Here is a 13,256-nt window from a genome sequence, read left to right as displayed (position 1 = left end):
CAGTGTTGGTGCCCAACACTGCACTGCATACTAAAGATCAGACCTTACCAAGGATCTAAAAAAGAGTCAAAATTATGTTTTTGTCCTTCAAGTTAATTTTTAACTTTTTTATGCAAGACAGCATTTGCTTAAGTAGCCACTGACTGACACTGCCTAGAGTTACACAGCTTGTTATCCACAGCATTTCCCTAATCCTTCTCAGTTAAATATACCTCCAACACACTATTATTTGGTGCATGGCTCACATTTATGTTATTTCTACCATGCATAACCATGCATTTATCCACGTTGAACCTTATCTGCCAATTTGTTGCCCAGTTGCCTAATTTAGTCTAGTTTCTCTGCAAAGTGGCAGCATCCTGAAATGCATGAAACTTTTAAACTCATTACCCAAAACTAGCTATGAGCGAATCTGTCCCGTTTTGCTTCTCCAAAAAATTTGCGAAACAGGAAAAATGTTGTCGTCATAAATATTGTTGCGTGACAATACGTGTGATGTGAGACAATTCTTTTGATGTGAGACAATTCTTTTGATGAGAGAGACAATTTTTTTGACGCGCAACTCAATTCTTTTGATGAGAGACAATTCGGCACGCGTCCAAAATTGTTGTGAGCGGCAAAAGAATTGACGCGAAAAAAATCCGCTAATGGAGAAACGTGGAAATTTCGCCCATCACTACCCAAAACCTCATTACCCTTCAACATTAGATATTTTTCTCTAACAAGGTTGATAAATCACCCCTCTAAAACAGGAAATGTTTGATAGACATTTTGCATGTATACATGCTGTGTAGCTCCATGATTTAGCAAAAGACCACCGCCACCAAACTGAGGGTAACTGAGGGTGACCATATGCAGATTACTTTTTCTATTTTTAACTAACTTTCGGAATTATATATTTTTTTATATTTCTTTATCTCATTTTAAAGCAATATTAGGAAACCTGTTCACAGACAGCAATCAGGTTGACAATCAACTGCGTGACTTTGTGAAATTAAATAATGAAAGTATAACTGCCCTTCTCAATCTGCCAATCACAAGCAACTTTTCCCAGGTGAGTTGTCTTCTAAAATGTTTTGCCATTTATATTTTTTAACAGCTTTAATAGTTTGATATTGCTATTGCCTTCTTGACTTCAATTTCAAAAAGTTAAGCAGTATCACAAACAACTCCTTTTCATGAGAAAATAAATAAATGTTGGCACAGCAAGGTTGGCTTAGACCCATTTATTAGCAAGCAAAATGACAACTGATGCAAAGTCACTTAACATTGGTAAAACATTTTCTTCCTTATTGTTGTGAAATCTTATAAAATGGCAATGTCTCTGTCAAGAAGGCACATGTGATATAATGGTTTAATAAGCAGAGAATGATAAAAAAAAAAAATATATGGCATGGTTGTTCTAGTTGTCATTTCATAACTCATCTGAACAGACTAGATTTACTCACCATTATTAAAGATTTTGCCTATGACTTTTGGAGGGAAGTGCTTTTTGCTGAATTTCAACCACACCTGGAAAAATAAATTTCTTAAATTATTCTATCGGTTGTATTATACTATTGTATGTCATGATAGCTAGAACTATTGAATTTTAGTAACAGCTGTTGTTTTTTGTTTTAAATTGAAATAGGGGGTGGGTTTTGAAAAAAATGGTAATTAAGTGTATAAATATATACTATAGGTTTCCACGCATAATTAGAGATACATTTACTTTAGATGTACATTAATCTGCTTTTTTGGACCAGAAACACTTGTATAATAACCCTTTGACAGGTATAGGCTACCTTTTACCTTTAGCTGTTATTGATGTTCCACTCCCACAATGCAGTCTATAGGCCTGACTGTTGGTGGCTTAAGCTAATGCTCTGCAGGTCTTGAGAAATCTTTATTCTTGCTTTATATTTTTTCTGTCGTGATTTTTATGGTGTAATTTTTTATTTCTGAATTACACTGTTTATTATTATTAACATTTATTTATAAAGCACCAACATATTCCACAGCGCTGTACAATAAGTGGGTTTCATACATACAGAGTAACATATAAAGCAATCAATAACCGATACAAGAGGTGAAGAGAGCCTCATGCTCAGCATACAAATAATTCTGTAAGAAGTTTTCCAGAGGCTTTTTGATTTTAATTGTTATTTGGCTCATGACTTATTCTCCCTCTGTCCATACAGATTATTGATGGGTTTGTGACACTGGATAATTGTCGACTGAACACCTTTATTGTTACCGAGCCGTTCCGGGTGTTCTGCACTCTTTCCTCAGAGCAAGGATATCAGATGGCCATCATATTTTTACAGAATGTGGATCTTTTTAAATTATTCTACAGAGTGAGTTCAACAGAACAACAACATACTGTCCAGCTACTGCAGCTAAAAGGGCAGGTTAAAATAGTGTTCAACCTGCACATTACCACCAGTAGGATGCATTTTAGTTTTTGCACTTCTCAGACCTATTTCCACAGAACCGTTCCCCAAAAACACAAAAAGCCAATATAACACTGAAGCCCTAAATAAAGGTGGCCACAGACACAGAACTCCATGCCTACCACTTCCAGCAGCCACTGGGCAACTTTCAAAAGAGTTTTAGAAAAATCATGCCTCAAATACCAAATGCTACCAGCATTTTAAACTATTCCTTTCAACATTATAATTACTTTGGAAAAACAACTCTCAGTATGCTCCCCATCTTGATTTCTTGTTATGAGCTTGAATGCAAAATACTTTTCCTGCTCTGCTCAAGCAAGTGGCTGCTAGAAAGTTTCCCCTCCCTTAATCATTGGTGTGTAGTAGTTGCCATTGATGTCAGCTATTCTCCTATAGTTGCTAGGCCTAGCTGTCCCACTTCTGTACCACTGACTAAAGTAATGTAATAAAATGTCTTGTTGGCTACATCTAGTAACTCATAGCAACCAATCAGTTGTTTGTTTGCAAACTGCTGATCGCTAAATTCTGCTTGCTGGTTGGTTGTTTTGGGTTAATAGACAAGCAGAAAACCTAAGGCCAATGATTTTATTACCCAAAAAATGTCTTTACTAATGACTAGGCCATCACATCAGTTAGTTCATTTTATCCACAAAGGTCAAGCAGAAAACATGGAAGTGTAAAAGCATAACTATGACAAAATTAAAACATGAGAAGCCTATCATTTGCTTGATAATATGTTGTACCTTTCTACCATTTCCATTTCAATTTCTTCAGTAGCTGGAATGTATCTGTGAAAAGAGACAAACCAGCCAGAAACAAAACATGTGGCTTGGGTGATACATGTATCACTGGCTTCAGAAAGTAGTAGCTTGCAGCTTTTAAAAATGAACCAATGACTGACAATGTGTCTGATCTGAAGTCTCTATGATAGGAGGATGCAGATAAGAAAGACCTTACTGCTGTGCTTACAGATATTAAATCTACTGCTTTCTAGGGAAGACACCCTCACCTCAACCAACAAAAATACAGCTACCTCAATATATGTATTTTATTTTTGTTTATGTTAAATAAAAGATAAAATATACACCAAAAATGTTCATGGGAAAGACTAATGTCACCAGGTCACAAAAAAAAAAAAAACCCAATGGACCAAATAGTTAATGTCTATGGCATCTTATAGAAACCCCTCTGGCATTTGCCAGAATCCATAGATTGCCAGTCTGGGCCTGCATGTCACACAATTTGGTTTCTCATTTTGGGGTAAGAGGTCAGATGAGAGAATTCCAGTGTTGCCCCATGTTTGTAGTAACAGGCATTAGAAAGACCAGGACCTTTGGCCAAGACCTGTGTGCCGCAGTGACAGGCAGATCCTATCCATGCTTATAACTACATACATAGGGTGGCATCATGTGTTACATAGTTACATAGTTACATAGGGTTGAAAAAAGACCAGTGTCCATCAAGTTCAACCCATCCAAGTAAACCCAGCACACCTAACCCACACCTACCAATCTATACACTCACATATATAAACTATAAATACAACCACTAGTACTAACTGTAGATATTAGTATCATAATAGCCTTGGATATTCTGATTGTTCAAGAACTCATCTAGGCCCCTCTTAAAGGCATTAACAGAATCTGCCATTACCACATCTCTAGGAAGGGCATTCCCCAACCTCACTGCCCTCACCGTGAAAAACCACCTACGCTGCTTCAAATGGAAGCTCCATTCCTCTAATCTAAAGGGGTGACCTCTGGTGATCGTTTTTATGGGAAAAAAGAACATCCCCCATCTGCCTATAATCCCCTCTAATGTACTTGTACAGAGTAATCATGTCCCCTCGCAAGCGCCTCTTTTCCAGAGAAAACAACCCCAACCTCGACAGTCTAACCTCATAGCTTAAATCTTCCATCCCCTTAACCAGTTTAGTTGCACGTCTCTGCACTCTCTCCAGCTCATTAATATCCTTCTTAAGGACATTACCCTATAGTTATAGTGCACTCTTATACCCTAAAGCCATTATTTTGTCAGCATTCGTTTCTAGGGAAAGTTAGCATGTTACATACTACCTGCCTCTAAACCATATCCTTTTTCTCCCTTTTAGTTAATGGTTCCAACAACATGGCAAACAGCCCTTGACCTTATTTTGACTGTATTGGATAAACTGATGAATGACTTGAATACAATGCTTGCAAATTTTCCCTCTGAGCAAGAACTAAAGCAAATGTTTGATGCCATAAACACTTTTATGAACCTCACTGCGAAGAGTAAAAGTGTAAGTACTGCAGTGTTAGACTGTATATAGGAATATTGGTATATACAGTGCATGTGAAACAGAAAAAGAAGATATGGGCAAACAGGAAGATTTTTTTAAAAGGCCCCCCAAAATAACATTTAAATATGGTGGCCATCTTTTCAAATAGAAATATTGTTAGGGAATAAGGCAATAAGGAATATTTATATCTAAGTACAAGAATCAAGTACAATTAACTGTTTTAGTATTACATGAAAAAAAAGGAAATCATTTTTAAAAACCTGAATTATTTGATTAGAATGGAGTCTTTGGAAGATGGCCTTTGGAACTTTCTGGATAATGGATCCCATACATGTATAATGCAGATGCACAACTTCATAAGACTAAAGAAAGGACAAGGCAGGCTTGGGATTTGTTGTTCTGACATAGCTTAATTGTAAAATACGTTTCCTGCCTCTGCTCCAGCAATTCCTTAATCACTGGTAGCTGAAGGTGGTCTTTCATGTCAACACCATCAGTCAGTGACTTCTTTCCACAAAGGCAGAAAGCAGAAAGCTGGTTGCTATGGCAGAAAAGCTTTACAATGTTCCTTTTACACTATGACCCGCTCCCATGATCCCATTGGTATTTAGTATGTTATCTTTCTTTTTTAAGACATTGTTAAGGAGAAAGAGAAGTGCTGCTGCTCCTACTCCTACTATACTTGATGCCACTAAAGCTATCTGCGCTGGAAATTATAGTAGCCTCAGGCTGATTCTCCAGATGATAAACTCTACACGCAATTCCAATGCAAGATCAGCAAGCCCCACTGATTCATTTGGCATTTCTACTAACAGTAAGTAATGAACACAGTAATCTTCTTTTTATAACAAGATTCTCATGGGGTAAAGTAATATATGTTGCAAATGTCTAATGACAAATAACAACCAGTTATTAGGCAGTAGGGATGTAGCGAACATCGCCAAAAATGTTCGCGGACCCATTCGCGGACTTTCGGCAAAACTCGAGAATATTCGCGAACTTTGCGAACCCCATAGACTTCAATGGGAAGGCGAAGTTTAAAACCTAGAAAAGCCATTTCTGGCCAGAAAACTGATTTTAAAGTTGTTTAAAGGGTGCCACGACCTGGACAGTGGCATGCAGGAGGGGGATCAAGCAAAAATTTCTCTGAAAAATACTTTGTAAAAAAAAAACGCCAAAAAAACCGCAAAAAAACCCCCCAAAAAATAACGCCAAAAAAAAAAACCGCAAGCTATTCCTGTGTATACGCAAAGGCGAAAAACCGAAGCGAAAAAACGCGGCGGAAAAACCGAGGCGAAAAAACGCAGTGCAAAAAAAACGCGGCGAACCCAAAATGGCGAACATCGCCAAAAGTTCACGAATTTCCGCGTTCGCGAACACCCGATGTTCGCGCGAATTAGTTCGCCGGCGAACAGTTCGCTACATCTCTATTAGGCAGTATTTACTAGTCTGATACAGATTAATTGCTATGAGTAATTAGAACTAATGCAGACTTTACTGAGACTTTACTCAACTTTTATCACCAAATCCCCTTTTTCAGTAAAACTAAATCTAACAAATGAGTAGGCTAGAAATGTTGCACATTAAGGGGCTGATTTACTTACCCACGAACGGGTCGAATGGAGTCCGATTGCGTTTTTTTCGTAATGATCGGTACTTTGCGATTTTTTCGTATTTATGTATTGTTTTTCGTATTCTTTACGAATTTTTCGGATCCAATACGATTTTTGCGTAAAAACGCGAGTTTTCCTATCCATTACGAAAGTTGCGTAAAAAGTTGCGCATTTTGCGTAGCGTTAAAACTTACGCGAAAAGTTGCGCATTTTTCGTAGCGTTAAGTTTTAACGCTACGAAAAATGCGCAACTTTTCGCGTAAGTTTTAACGCTACGCAAAATGCGCAACTTTTTACGCAACTTTCGTAATGGATACGAAAAACTCGCGTTTTTACGCAAAAATCGTATTGGATCCGAAAAATTCGTACAGAATCCGAAAAAATCGCAAAACATACGAAAAAGTCGCAAAATATTCGTTTTCAAGTCGGAACTTTTCCAATTCGGGTCGGATTCGTGGGTTAGTAAATCAGCCCCTAGGTTTTAGTCAATTAACAGTGAAGATCTGTGAATCTGAAGATACCCCATTACCTTCCCATCTTCTTTTCTGCTGATTTACTGCACATGCTCTGTGCTGCTCTCACTTTCCAAAGACTGACTCACAATAAACTGTACATATAGAATATAAAAGTTATGATACAAAACTGATTAGCAATTCAATTACATTTTCATTACATGGCATCTCAGAAACCAGTGCAATTTGCCATCAGAATTTAAAATCAGCCCTGTAGCATATAATTATATGACACATGAGGGTTGACTCACTAAGGTGCGTTAAAACGAGCGCTATTTATAGCATGCGTTAAAAATTTTATTGCGTCTTATTTTTCGCATCTTAACGTATGATTCACTAAAAGTATATTTACATTAATATAGGTGCGATGCTGTTTGCGTTATTTAAGTCGCGAAGACAATTTTCGCGCGGTATTCGACGCAACGCACGCTAATTAACGCAACGTGCTACTTGGCCCTCGCGCTAATTAACCATACAGCCATACACACCATTACGTTCATAAAACTGCTTTTTTTGAAAATGACCATTTCCCTGCAAACTGGAGGCTACATCACTCTAGGGCCAACACAGACTTGAATAAATCCCACTGCAAAGTCCATATTGTGTTGCCAAAAGCTCATGAACTGTACTTTTCTATAATTACCGCCTGCCCCAAGTAGGTATTAATTTTCACACAGACTAATGCGATATTTAGCACGTCTAAGTGTTTCTGCGCGCTGATTAACGCAATGCGGTAAAATTAACGCATTCGGTTGTGCGCTATTTAGCACACGTGATATACGACTTAGCGCATGCGATAATACTTTAGCGAATCACGTGTTTTTTTGTGCGTCAGTTTTAACGCAAAAAAGCATGCAATAAGCGTTATCGCACTTTAGTGAATCAACCCTATGAACTTCATTTTTTGCTTCATGATTCTTGAGGACCTAGTTTCTAAATTACTGCCCAGACCACACTGAGCATGTGAGTGTCATTCATAACAAGATTCAAATAGTTGATATCTGGTGCACAACATGAAAGACCTGAATCATTACTGTTTTGGTGATAATGAACCTTTAGGCTGGTGTGGTAAGTTCAGTATATAAAATACTGCATTTCTGCCCATATTAGTTTTTAGGGTTTATCTTTTAAGTGAAATGTGGGGTCAAGTGCATTTTCTAATAGAGGAGAAGGGACTATAGTTAAAGGGACATATAAACTATAGGGGTCATTTACTTACCACAGTGCGGTAAAGCAAAGTGTGCCAAAGTCATTCTGCAAACAATTCTATTTATTAAAGATTCTTATAAGCTACTCTTAAAACCTTTTATATAGTTGCACTCAATGTCGCTGACTTCATCCTGCCTCTGCTAAGAATTTTGTGCAAGTGCATGTACTAGTACAGGGGAGCCCTGGAGCTAGCACTACCTCCAAAATATCAGTAGCTAGGGTTCCCTCACTGGGTGCACACTTCGTGTTCATGGCAAGCCCTAGAAGTGATTTCATCCCAACAACAATTCTTTTGATGATGCGCAACAATTCCTTTGACGCTCGCACCAATTCTTTTGATGAGAGACAATTGTTTTTGATGTGCGACAATTCTTTTGACGTGGGCGACAATTTTTGGACTTGCAGTGAAAAAAATCCGCCAAGGACAAAATGTGGAAATTTGCAACAAATCCATGTCTGACAAATGTTTCACCTATCACTAATGATCAGTTAATGCTGTTTGCTTGTTGTCTGCTTTGAGTTACTAGAACAGGGATCCAGAACTTTTTTTTTTTTACCTTTTTACAGGTGCAAAAAGTGTTGGTGAGCAACACAAGCATGAAAAAAGTTAATTTGAGATTCCAAATAAAAGGACTGCGGTTGGCTATTTGGTTTCCCAATGTGGACTACTAGCCTGTTGGAGGCTCTGCTTGGAGTATAACAGTGTCTCTGTGCTTCCAAAACTTGCCTCCAAGATACAAATGTAAAAATGGGCACCTACTTTGAGGCCACTGGGAGCAACATGAAAGGAGGTGATGAGCAACATGTTGCTCATGAGCCACTGATTGGGGATCACTGTACTAGACTCAGGGTGATCCTGGCCTCTGTGCCATTTGAAGCAGCTATTATGATGCCTTCTCACGCATTCCCCTGTCCTTAACTTTTCAGTGTTGGGGGGTGGCTGAAGGGGCTGCATCGCTAGTGCACAGAGCACATTGACTCAGAGAATGTTCCAGTGTTTTTATTCGGCAAGTAGGCCACCTTTGCACAAGAAATAGGGAGGCCAAAAGTCACTTCATTGTCGCTAGACAAAAAGGGCAGGGGAACGACTCCAAAACAGCAGTGTATATTATGTTGTTTTGGTGAACTTTTATGTATATAGATAGACTTTTCACCTTTAGTTACAATACTCCCCATGTTTTTGAACATTTACAACACGATGTTCACACAGAGATACATTTTTCAGCATAGAAACTCTAGACGTATAAAACCCTAGCAAATCCCAACACCCCAGCAAGATATAGTAGATTAGGAGTGGACTGTGGACAGGATGCGAATTCCTGTCATAAGCAGAATAATGTTGTAACCGTGCATCATGGTCTAACTTTACTCTTTTTCAGATACATTCTGCGACAATCTGTTCAATAATTTAGTTTCAACGACCAGTGGGACTGCCTATTGGCTTCTGCTGAAGCCCCTGTTATATGGACAGATTCTGTATACACCATACAACAACCTTACAAAGCAAATAATGGAGAAGGTAATTAACCATGGAGGATTTCTGCATACCATGTTAAGTAGATATTAAAAAAACGTCCAAGTTCCGTATATATGGAAGCCAATTCCCAATCCTGCTGAAAAGGCAGAATCTCAGCTGAATCCTGGATTCGGTGCATCCCTAAAATATTGTAATGCAGATCTCCTACGTTCAACCCCATGACTCTCTGTTTAGTGAGACATTACAATATTACATCCATTTGCTAAGTTAGACCTCAGAAGAAACTAACTGCCCCAAATAGATGAAGCCATTCTGCTGATGTCTATGGAGGCTCAGCAAGCTTAAGGAAGTAGCAATAAGACATCACAATGAATGTAATGTGTGTAAAAGATGAAGCCTCATAATTCATTGTTTAGATAGTATAAGTTACCTGGAATATAAAACAATTTCTGATAACAGTATAGTCTAACAAGGGTACTTGTTTAACAGTGTACAAGTAGGCAGGCATGATCTTTTGTAATAATCATCATATTGAAAAATAAAAATAAAATCTGTTTTCTCTTTCAGGCTAATGCCACCATTCAGCAGGTTGTGGCATACAAAGGCAATGTTAGCACTTGGGTTACTAGCATCCAGCAGTTATTAAATCAATGGGATAAGCTTCAACAAGCCGGAACTCTTATTGGACGTCTACAGGTATCATCTCACTTGCTTAAAATTGGACTTTTCTCACTGCAATTGCGGTTATAATGATGCCCAATGATGATGTTAGCTAAAGATTTGCAATAATATACCACAGCTTAATCCAACAAGGTTAATAAAATGCAGGCTACTGTGTAGCTAGTCTGCTGATAATGTGTCTGTTTTGCTTTTTAGGAACTGCTCAACAATTCTGTTATAGATAACATTCTTACGAATTTTCTGAATACAAACGCATCTCATATCAACAATACAATAAACAGTGCCTGTAAGTATAGTGTTCCTCTTCCAAACTCCATGCAGACATGCCAAAAAATGCACAGACCCGTGTACGAATGTTGTGTACAAATGCAGCATTCACATAAACCAATGACCATATCAGCCATATAGTTAAACTTTAACATTCACTGTTTAGTGGTGGTTCATACTAATGACACCAAAAGTAGCACTTGCAAGGAGTTGTTACTGACGCATGATGGATGATGCATTTTATCTGAAATGAGTCAGTTACTTTGTGGTTATGTTGTTGTACTTTGTAGTTGCACCATTTCAAATGCATCAAATTGAGCTATAGTGCATGCACCATTATATGAAGTTAATTGACAGTGAACTTCATAGGCAGTGAACATGCCCACAGTAACAATTTGAATTCAAGTACACGCAAATTTGGGCTGGAAATCCATCTGTTCAGTGAATCTCTATTCAATGAGGCCTTTCTCCTTCCAACCCTTGGTATAAAGCTTGCACTGAAAACAGCTGCAGGGTATTGGATGCCCACTGGGTACTAGTTGCTCTTTATTGTGAGCTTTTAGTGCCCTTGAAAGTAGAATGTTTGATGCAATAGAATAAGTTAGCAGCACTGGGGGGCCTAACATGGACATACATTGTTTTTTTCAATTTGTCATTTAACAAAAGGTATTTTTTTCTGTGCAGTAAACATCATAAATCTACTAAATACCAACATTAATAATATCCAGCAATTCCAGCCTATTGCTACTGTGATAAACAACTTATTGTCCTGCATGACCTACAACCGTATTCAGCCAATGAACAGCGTAGAAGAAATGCAAGCAAAAGCTGTAGAACTCCAGAACAACAACAAGCTGTTTGCAGGTAACACTGAAACTAATAAAATTGAAAATAAATTGTAATTATAAGCAGAAGTAGCTTTCCTTTATTTTCCCTTACATAATATACTGTGAGAACTTACTTAGCTTATTGGGCACCTACATGCACAGGAGTGTGTATAATTTTTAGATGCTTTTCTGGACTTTGGAGATCTTGTTCTTTTCATGAATAGTACACAAGATATGTAACATTGTTCTGTTCATGTTGTCCCAAAGAGAAGCAACCACAGATCCAATATGCAACTATAGTAGCACTATGAAATCATTACTTATAATCATTACTAGATAAGGACAGTAGGCAGACTTAAATTAGCTTATTAGTGAATAGTTATGAGTGAATCTGTCCTGTTTTGTCTTGCCGAAAATTTCGAGAAACAACAGGAAAATTTGTAAAATGGCGAAGAATCAGTGAAACGCATTTGGCACATAACTTTTTTGTCACCTGGTCTTTTTTGTCCCCATGTCTTTTTTTGACTTGACTGTGCCAATTTTGCCACCCAATTTGATGTGCTACGTCGTATGTCACATGTAGTTTTTCTGCACCGAATATTCACTGAAGTTTCACAAAACAATTTGCCAATGGCGAAATGCGGAAATTTGCTGCGAATCCATGACTGCCGAAAAAATTCACTCCCTATTAGTGAAATGAAAATAGTTGCCCTTCTGTAATTAATGTGCAGACTTTCCTATAAGGTAACAAATATGAGCTGCTGAGAAGGCATTTCCTGTGTGGGGGGGAATCATTAATGAATTGTTAAACAACTGTTTCTCCTTTACAGCTGTGGCATTTGATCTTCCCTCTGAGACCACTGGGCAGAGTAAAGCATCATTTAATCTCCCGAAGCAAATTAAATACACCATTAGCATGGAGCCCGTACTGTCAGAGGACACCAATATCATCAGAAAATCCTATTGGACCCCTGTCCCAGCCAGCTCCCTTAACAAATACAGTCGAGGCTTTGTATATCTACAAGAAAACATTGACAGAGCTATTATTGAAATGCAGACAAATAAAAGTGTTGCCAATGTCGGTTTGCAATACCAGTCAGTGCCCTTTCCTTGCTACAAGAGAGACCGGTACGTTCAATTCTCTACCACCAGTAACACTGAATTGTAATTATTATCTAGGCATGAGGCATTTTAGACTAGAGCATGAAGCAGAAAATATTCATATAGTCTAGAGGAAATGCCTCCCAGAGAAGCAAATGATAAATGATTTCATGACTAAAAAGATAAACCCATGTAAATGGAATTTTCTTGGAGCTTGTTTGTAATTCATTCCCAAAATTCCTTTTATTTATGACTAAAAAGCGGGAGGGTACTCTGCAACTTCCCAATGCCAAAATGAGGTTGCTCGGACGCTTTAGCTAAGAACTTCAGATGGTGTCCCAGCTGACACTTGTGACCTTACTGGAGTTTTGACAGCTCTTTGTTCCAAAAAATTCCAACCTGACATTAATCCTGCCATACAATAAGGTTGACCAGTCCACAGAATGGAGCACAATCAGTTGTGTCTCTTACTGCCTGTGGCATTGTCTGTATTTGGTAGCACTGCATACATGAGCAGCAGAATGTGGGCAGCACACAGTCTGCTAGCACCCTCTATGTTGCACCTTTTATCAGTCAGTGAATACAGTGCTAGAAAAAAAGACAAAACCAAGATACCATTCAAACCCTGATTTGTATTCACTTAAACAAAAAAGGATTTAAAAACCAGTGATTTATAACCATCACTGTGCATTGGCAGGTTATCTCTAGATTTTTAAACTAGGACCAAATCTAAGCTTTCCATTGGCCAAGCCAGTAAAATATCAGCCAAGGCTGGGCGGGTCTTACAGATTTACCTGCAATGTTTTTGCCAGTTAATTTGTAATCCCTAGTTGTTCCACCTCTAGCTCACCCATGA

At 38.2% G+C, this 13,256-nt stretch overlaps 1 protein-coding gene across 2 annotated transcripts in view; it reads left to right on the top strand.

The window, feature by feature from the left end:
* Window positions 1–13,256, top strand: part of abca12 (ATP binding cassette subfamily A member 12) — a 102,295-nt gene that overhangs the window by 54,986 nt on the left and 34,053 nt on the right. For both annotated transcript variants that reach the window (XM_031892984.1, XM_031892983.1), the window contains exons 19-27: window positions 930–1,054; window positions 2,181–2,336; window positions 4,543–4,713; window positions 5,347–5,527; window positions 9,427–9,566; window positions 10,092–10,220; window positions 10,401–10,491; window positions 11,157–11,336; window positions 12,130–12,427. In XM_031892984.1, the coding sequence (XP_031748844.1) occupies window positions 930–1,054; window positions 2,181–2,336; window positions 4,543–4,713; window positions 5,347–5,527; window positions 9,427–9,566; window positions 10,092–10,220; window positions 10,401–10,491; window positions 11,157–11,336; window positions 12,130–12,427 (1,471 nt within the window). The remainder of the gene's footprint in view (window positions 1–929; window positions 1,055–2,180; window positions 2,337–4,542; window positions 4,714–5,346; window positions 5,528–9,426; window positions 9,567–10,091; window positions 10,221–10,400; window positions 10,492–11,156; window positions 11,337–12,129; window positions 12,428–13,256) is intronic.

This window comes from Xenopus tropicalis, chromosome 9, assembly GCF_000004195.4.
Source record: "Xenopus tropicalis strain Nigerian chromosome 9, UCB_Xtro_10.0, whole genome shotgun sequence".
NCBI lineage: Eukaryota > Metazoa > Chordata > Amphibia > Anura > Pipidae > Xenopus > Xenopus tropicalis.
The sequence above is the reverse complement of the archived record's forward strand: the minus strand, read 5'-3'. Positions and strand labels throughout refer to the sequence as shown.